The sequence below is a fragment of the Octopus bimaculoides genome, chromosome 6 (genome assembly GCF_001194135.2).
Source record: "Octopus bimaculoides isolate UCB-OBI-ISO-001 chromosome 6, ASM119413v2, whole genome shotgun sequence".
Classification (NCBI taxonomy): Eukaryota; Metazoa; Mollusca; class Cephalopoda; order Octopoda; family Octopodidae; genus Octopus; species Octopus bimaculoides.
This window is the reverse complement of record NC_068986.1, coordinates 114,920,105-114,929,078: the sequence shown is the minus strand read 5'-3', so window position 1 is coordinate 114,929,078 and position 8,974 is coordinate 114,920,105. Positions and strand designations below refer to the sequence as shown.

General features: G+C 38.5%; 1 protein-coding gene across 2 annotated transcripts in view; it reads right to left on the bottom strand.

The window, feature by feature from the left end:
• Positions 1-7,453: 7,453 nt before the first annotated feature.
• Positions 7,454-8,974, bottom strand: part of LOC106872075 (SRR1-like protein) — a 14,468-nt gene continuing 12,947 nt past the window's right edge. For both annotated transcript variants that reach the window (XM_014918930.2, XM_014918929.2), the window contains one exon: positions 7,454-7,656. In XM_014918930.2, the coding sequence (XP_014774416.1) occupies positions 7,474-7,656 (183 nt within the window). In that variant the 3' untranslated portion in view covers positions 7,454-7,473. The remainder of the gene's footprint in view (positions 7,657-8,974) is intronic.

The window sequence follows — 8,974 nt, the reverse complement described above, 5'->3', positions numbered from 1 at the left end:
TATATATATATATATATATATATATATATATATATCACAGTATATACCAAATACAAATACCACTACGCAACTGAGTATGCATATAACCGACACAATATTAAGATGTAGCACAGTATACAACCAACAGAATTTCTGTCAAAAAATAATTCCAATGATTCGGAGAACCTAATCGAACGAAGGAGCCTCCACAAAGTCTCACGACCAGGTAGATGTAGCAGCAATCTCTCCCTCAAATCGCTTTACTGTCTTGGTAAATGGTCGGGGCGGAGGCACATTGATAATGTAGTTCTAGATATGTACTATTCAAGGGAAGGGCGGGATAATCGCGGCAGGAATGCATTTAATGGTTGGTCTGCTCTGCCAGAGCTGACCGGGATCTAAAATAGAGTCACAACATCAACGTCACACACAATACTGCACCACCTTCTACGTATTTCGCATACCAAACAGACGAAACCCTAAAAAAAAAACAGCAAGATGAACCCCACGACAAAACGCAATAGATGTTGCTTATATAAGCACCTTGCACACAAAAGACGATGCTGCTTATACCTCAGGAACGAACATGGGATGGTGGGATACATCGGACGGCATAAGAGAGACCTAGATGTAACTGCTGAAAACATGATACAAATAATGATATTGTGTTGAGACAAAAGTTTTGCGATATTTTGGTAATTTAGTTGCTTTATTCGTCAAGTTACAACGAAAGCGGTCAAAAATTCAAAGTCGAGGCCATCGTGTTGCACCGTCTGAAGCCATCTTTTTGCCAGTTCTTTGATCCCACGCTGATACCCGTTCTTGTCGTTCGAGGAAAAGAACTCCTCCACTGGAACTTCCACTCCTCTTGGTAGATGAAGCGTGACGAGTGCAGGAAGTAAGTCATGGATCGGAACAAATGATAATCCGAGGGATAGAGTTTCCCCGCAATCCTAACATGCATAAGAAGTGGTTAAGCAGGGACCAGCTTCCGGAACTTGTGGCCAAGCATGGACGTTTCGAACACAAGGCGATGCTCAGGGTTTGGTGGAATTATGAGGGGGATAATTCACTACGAGTTCATTCTGGATGGTCGAGCCATCGATGCCAACCTGTACTCCGAAGGGCTGGAGAGGATGTATGCCATTGTGCAACAAAAAAATACCCGGAATTGGTTAACAGAAAGCAAGCTTTTCTACAGCAAGACAACACGAGACCTCATTCTGCTTGAATAACCCGGAACAAACTCCAGGAACTTGAGGGAATGGAATTGATGCCACACCTAGCATATAATCCGGACCTAGCCCCCTCGGACTATTATTTGCTCCGATCCATGACTCACTTCCTGCGCTCTCAATGCTTCATCAACCAAGAGGAGGTGGAAGCTTCAGGGAAGGAGTTCATCGCCTCGGGCAAAAATTGATATCAACGTAAAATGAAAGAGCTGACAGAAAGCCTGCTCTTTGATCTCGCGTTGATATCACTTTTTGCAACTCCATGGCTTCTATTCTGAATACTAAACTATTTTTGTTGTAATTTGACGAATAAAGCAAATAAGTTACCAAAATATTGCAAAACTTTTCACTCAACACAATAATAATTTGCTGTAATTAAAAGTGAAGAAAGAGTGTTTGTAATTTAGTTATTTCTTCCAGCCGCAATATGACAATTAATGGGTCTTCGTTTTGTTGCCTCATGCTACAGTGAGTATTCTACCAATTACCAATCGGACGAGAGTATTTGCTCCTCACACCGTTGTGATATTGGACAGAGTTGTTTTGAGGATTAAAATATTATTTTTACATCACCACCTTGGGCAGATTCTGGGGGTTATTTGTTGACTTTTAATTTTATTTTTATTGTTTTTTTTTCATTTAGTGTGATTCTTGTTATTTTTATTGTGAGTTAAAGAAAAGTATTTTAAAATTAAACAAAAAATATAAGCCTGGTTTGAGATTAAAGTTTATCTAATTTTTATGTTTTCGTTTGTTTTCTTTCTTTCATTGAACACAAGATTTTCTTTCATTTTTTTATTTATTTTTATTTTTAGCTAACGATACTTTTCTGTCGTGTTGACGGGACTTCACGACTTTACTCTGTAAATCTCTTTTTCTCCTTAATTACCAACACCCTAGGTTTTCATAAAACCAGACTGAAAGAGATTTTCATTTCTAAATTATTCACCACTGGGCTTTTAGCCCCTAACCTTTTAATAAAAGCAGTTTTGTTGCCCTCGACTTTACCAAAGCTTTCATGAGAGTTTGATGTACGAATCTCCTGTGAAAACTTCACCCCTAATGGGCGTCATTCATCTCTTATCTCTTGGAACAGTGACTTCATGTTTGATGACACTACCAAGACATATACTGTGGGAAATGTCTCTAACCATCTCTCAAACCCAGACGTGGCCTATTGTTTCTGTTTTTATCCCCCACACTTCTCCTCCTGCACATCAATGGCAAACTTACTGCTAACTTCGACATCACCCACTTCTATGCAGATGATACAATCCGTCATTCTTCCGTAACCTTCAGCACCCAATTGTCGTCCTTATACAACGTAGACGCCAAATCTGCACTAACATGAATAGAAACCATCTCCAGTAGAGGGGCATCAATTTCGACGCCTTAACAAAAAAAGTCAATATTACTACACATGTCAAGAAGTCCTTATCGTACTTCTAGACATGAATAACATGCCGCCGGAACCCACCTCCCAATCACTTTAAATACTAGGCCTCGCCATTATTCAAGGCCCATCCTATGTATATTCTCCCCATAAAAAAAAAATCTGCATCACAAAGATTTATTTTCCAGAACCAGAAAATATTTCAATCCGCCCCACTCCCTTTCTCAACAACAACAAATCTTTTACGAAGCTCAAATGAAACGCACAAAGAAACCCTGCTCCCATATCTGGCAGGTCCTGATGCTGCATACACAGTCATCCTATATCGCATCCACAATTGATTAGTATTAAGTCACCACCGTCACACAGCAAACTCTGGTAGACAGACGTGCTGTTTCCTTCTGTCGGCTTATGTCTACCGATGTAAAAACCACAGTTATGTCACAAAGCGCAACTTGACATTTTGATAAATCTAGATCATTAGAAAATACAAGGCTGGAACATTTACTGAGTTCAGTATGACTAACTAAAAACCCTTAAAGGTAAAGCCCCTGCATGGCTAGGGTCCAATGACTGAAACTAGTGAAAGAATAGATTAAGGTAAAATACTTCCTGTGGAAATTTCCAGAACCAAAATGTCAGTCGATGAACCAAACAACAGCGAAGACAAACAAAGTCATTTACGGATTAGTGAAAAAGTTGCTGATATCAGCCATTAAAATAGTGACCTTCGCATGTGAAAGAGAATTAAAGAAGTGCAGACCTTGCGTAGGAAGATCCTGATATTATTGCCAGAGAACGGAGTAGTTTTATTTTCTTCATCATAGCTTAGCCCATATTCAAAGCGTCTGAGAGCCGAGAGAGGAAAGGTGGAGATTATTCTAAAACTGCAGACCTGGCCCAAATGTATTCTGCATCATAGGCTCCGTTAATGGCACCCACGAACTACACAAGGAACATCCAAATACCAGGTTGTGATGTTAAACCGGGTAGGAGATTAAGTGGCTCTAACAGGCTTCAGTACAGATCAATGGGGGAGTAAACACATTTAACGAAGGTGCAGCACAAAAACATCGAAATCTGAACCGCTTTAATAAAAAAAAAAACTAGTAAAGTGAAGCGAGCGCTTGGACATTCTTGCCGAGTGAAATGTTTACAGAAGAATAGAAATCTTAGGAAGGACTTGTGGTTTATCTTTAGGGCGTCACTATGGATCTGACTAAGAAAGTTTCCAGGATTAGTCGAATAACTTCTGGCTGATATTCTTGAAGAAGGTGAAATATTTTATAAGACTTGCTGTTGTTATGGTCGCCGTTGTTATTGTTTCACACTTGGTCAGCTATGATGGAGCGAACAACTGATGTTGAAAAGTATTCCAGCCATAATCCCATCTTGATTTTTTTTACTCGTTCATAGGGATCTTCTAAGTCAGTAGGTGGTATTAAGAATATTTAACTGCTATTTCTAACAAGTTGAATTAACTTTTTTCGGATCGTGTATAAGGTAAGCTGTATAAATGGATGTAAATTCTGTCGCCACCCAGTCTTAACACTTCCTTTCTTGTACCTCATCACAGATACAGTCAACAATCACAAGTGTTGAAAGATAGGGGTTTGTTCTTTAAATTCCAGCGTTAATTACTAACGTTGTACAGAACTCAGAAGAGTCCAGCATTGGACTACTGTTCCCATCTCTAGGATTAAGATGTCTGTAGGCAGAGCTGCTGCTGCTGCTGCTATACAGACAGCGGAATGAGATGGTTGGGCACAGCTGGTTGGACGCTGATGGTTTGGTACGATTCACTGGACATTCAGCTTCTTTTTTGTCAACAGTATTTTTTTATGGTGCAGGCAAACAAACGCGCGTGCGCAAAAATATTTCCATTGCCTTTTCTTTTTTCAAGTGCCTCAACGCAACATAAATCTGCACCCACCCCTCTGCCTTTATAAGGCAAGACTCGTCTATCTACAGACAAGAAGATCGAGTAATCAATACAACGAGGCTTAAGTTTCCAGATCATTTTGGACAGTGATGCACAATTAGCTTTATTTTCAATTTTAAAGCTATGTAAATGGTCGCATAATCTTGCCTTGAAAATAGTTGAAAAGACGTTAATATATGTACATACTATTCGAGATGTGGCGATCGAGTATTTGTATATAATATTATCTATTAGACAGAATGAGATAACAAATCCAAGGCTGTGAGGAGTTTTCAGAACATTTATAATGAAATAGTCTTACAGCTGTTTCTGGCATATTATGAATATCCCTTCATCAGAGACGGTTTGAGAAAATATTTGAGTTCGAATTATTGTAGAAAAGATAGGGAATATAGAGGGAAATAAGAGAATGAATGTAGAGGTTAGATATATAAAGATATTGTAGTTGCAGTTCCATTATTCGAGGAGAATGGTGTATAGAAGTGGTAAAAAAATTTCCTGTACATGGTGTGTAAGTTCGAATAGCAGTTTATATTTAGTCATTTCCAAGCATGGAGACGTGTAAACAGTGTTGCTCGTTCGAAAGGGTTTTGTGGTGTAGATAATATAAATAATATAGATGATATTATCTATATATTCCTTATCTTTGACAATGTAGTTTATTAATGTTTTCTTTGATGTCAACTTGTGATCTCTTTATACTTACAAATCTACAGATGGATTCTATTATGGTTATATTTTTCTTGAAATTGTCTCGTATACATTAGAGTATATATAAAGTGTCCTACAATTTGTAAGTTGAAAAATTTTATTACACTAAATGTCATTCATAAATGTCTCGGGCAAAATAACTGCGCTGATTGGCTAAATACTAAATTAAACTTATCCCTTCAATTAATGTGTTTGAAAACGCTTTCTTCTACAAAAAACATTTTCATGGAATGTTGAGATAAATTTCTTGCAAAATGAATTGTGATTTGATAATTCAAGTCACGTCTGACGAAGTGGTTTGATTATTTTGTTCTATTATATAATCAATAAATAAACAGTAGCCACTCTCATGGAAATCTGCATTACATAATCGAAAAGTTGACTTCATTCTTATTCATGTTATATATATATATGAGTTTAAAGGAATAGAACATCCTTGCGGTTACCATGCTTCCTCTTAATTCGGTTTCAGATGCCGGCTAACCACAACGCTCATTTTGTGATGCCCGAACAAACAGAAAAAAGTTGCTAGGCTCTGGTAACGTTTCTTGCTTGGTAAATCCGAGAGTCCTATTCAGGACTGCATAATTTCCGTAGAGCAAGTAATAGAGTAACAGTAATTAATAATTCATCAATTCTATTATCATTATTGATATTATTGGTACAATATATATATGTATATGCAGGTATAAGTTAGAAGTGTTTAAACCCTCTAATGGATAAATGTATCCAAAGGCACTCTTGGTAATTACCTAAGTAAGTACGAGGGGTGTATGAAAAGTCTTGAACCTCAAAAAAACAAAACATAGTACAACACTTCTGATGATTTATTTTTCAACATAGTCCCCCTCGATGGCTGAACACTTTCTCCAGTGGTGCTGAAGCGCCATTATCCTGGCGTAGAGGAACTCTTTTGTTTGAGACTCCAAGAAACTTCCTACAGCGTCTATGACGTCATTGTCACTGGCAAAATGGCGACCAGCCAGGGCTTTTTTCATTTTGGGGAATAGATGAAAGTTAGAGGGGGCTAAGTCTGGTAAATAAGGTGGAGGGGGAACAATTTCATATCCACAATCACGAATTGTTGCCATGGCAACCACTGAGGTTGCCATGAGTTCTCTATATTTCAGCTGATATGTTCAGGTGTTTAATATTAGTAAATAAAAATTTTATATTTTTTACTAATATTTGTAAATAGATAAAAAAAAAAAAATAACGGCAAGCTGCTGGAATCGTTAGCATGTGGAGCAAAATGCTTAACTACATTTTGACCGTCTTCACGTTCTGAGTCAAATTCTATTGTGGTCTATTTTGCTTTCCATGCTTTCAAGGTCGATAAAATAAGTACCTACAACATTTTAAAGTTTTTCTTAGGCAGTGTCATTTTATTTAGCAATAATCTATTTTTATTCACACACATACACATCTCTTTTTCCCTTTTTTGAGTCTTTATTTTTCGTTCAATTTAATATTTTTTTGAGCTTGGTATCTAATTTCAGAACCTCTACATGTTTTCTTTTCCTCTCACTTGTACGCCTGGGTTCAATCACCTGCAGTGGCGTTGGTACTTGGAACATATTATACAACCATTCCATTGGTTCCTCCATCTTCTTTGGTTCACTTTCCATGAATCTCTTTTTCAGTTGGTTCCTGTGTCTCACAGCAGGTGAAGCGAAATTGTGATGGCACCTGTACCAGTGGAGTGCTAAGAGCACCATTCGAGCGTGGCACGTGAAAAGTCATTCGAGCGAGATCGTTGCCAGTGCCGCTGGAGTGTGCAGGTGGCATGTAAAATATACCATTTTGAGCGAGGTCGTTGCCAGAACCACCGGACTGGCCTTCATGCCGGTGGCACGTAAAAGCACCCACTACACTCTCAGAGTGGTTGGTGTTAGGAAGGGCATCCAACTGTAGAAACTCTGCCAAATCAGATTGGAGCCTGGTGTAGCCATCTGGTTCGCCAGTCCTCAGTCAAATCGTCCAACCCATGCTAGCATGGAAAGCGGATGTTAAACGATGATGATGATGATGATGATGATGATAATTTAAGAATTTAATGTGAAAGGTGACTAAAGTTTGCAACCTGTGGAATATAAAGCCATAACTGCAATCATTATGTTTGATAAACTTCCACAATGACATGAAAATAATACTCAAAGTTGTCTCACATAAGAAGAAAAGTCAACAAAAGACTTCAGTTTTATATAAAATATTTATTTATTTACAATAATTTCAATATCTGATAAATTATAATTTGGTTCTGATCTGTTTAGCCAAAAATCTTCTGGAAGTTTCTTCAAGTTTTTCATTGGGAAACAATGTATGGATGTATCATTGAAGATGTCAGAATAAACAAAGGTGTTAGACAGAGAAATCTCTTCAGTGGCTGGATATATCTTCAGTAAGTTAAGGTTTAATAATTTTTAAAACTGTGTAGTTGTGGCTGATGCCAGTACCACTTGACTGGCTCCCATACTGGTGATACGCAATAAGCACCATTCATGCATGGGTCGTTGCCAGTGCTGCCTGACTGGCTCCCTGTGTCGGTGGCACGTAAAAGGCACCATCCAAACATGATTGATGCCAGCCCCCTCACCCCAATTGGCTCCTGTGCCGTGGCACATAAAAGCACCCACTACACTCTCAGAGTGGTTGGCATTAGGAAGGGCATCCAGCTGTAGAAACTCTGCCAGACCAGATTGGAGCCTGGTGCAGCCTTTCAGCTTGCCAGTCCTGCTCAAACCGTCCAACCCATGCCAGCATGGACAATAGATGCTAAATGATAATGATAATGATGATGATGATTCAATCTACAGACTACAGCCAAGAAAAAGCTATCAAAATGGCTTGGGGTGGGGGGAGTGAGATGTTTGAGGATGTGATTGTTTCAGACCCATTGATGATTGTAAAAAGAGGAGATCCTCCAAACTTCACATGAACTGAGCTTCTCTTGACCAATGCTCATTTGAAAGGATGCAGCATTTCTGGTCTTAGCATTCCTTAACACTTTTTGGTGGAAGTTCACTGAATTAGTATCACACTGGTGACATTAAATACAATAACATTACTTTCACAAAACATTGTTGAATGTGTGGGTGATGATGATGATGATGATGATGATGATGATGATATATATATATATAAAATCTTACATGCAGCAGAAGCAGTATTAGATTAAAATAGCTATCTGTGTATCATACTCAATGCAAGTACATCATGGAAAGCCAACTTAACAGCAGTATTCATCTAGAGATAATACATGGACATGCTGTGTTAAATAACACAAAAACATATCAGCAGCAGACTAATATATCAGTAACGATGGACTTTGTCTTAGCATGCTGTTTCCAGCCATGCTGGAGCACCACCTTTAGTCAAACAAATCAACTCCAGGACTTATTCTTTGTAAGCCTAGTACTTATTCTATTGGGCTCTTTTGACGAACCACTAAGTGACGGGGACGAAACACACCAACATTGGTTGTCAAGTGATGGTGGGGAGGACAGACACACAAATACATACATATATATATATATATATATATATATATACGACAGGCTTCTTTCAGTTTCTGTCTACCAAATCCACTCACAAGGCTTTGGTCAGCCTGAGGCTATAGTAGAAGATACTTGCTCAAGGTGCCACGCAATGGGACTGAACCTTGAGCCATGTGATTAGGAAGCAAGCTTCTTACCACACAGCCACTCCTGTGCC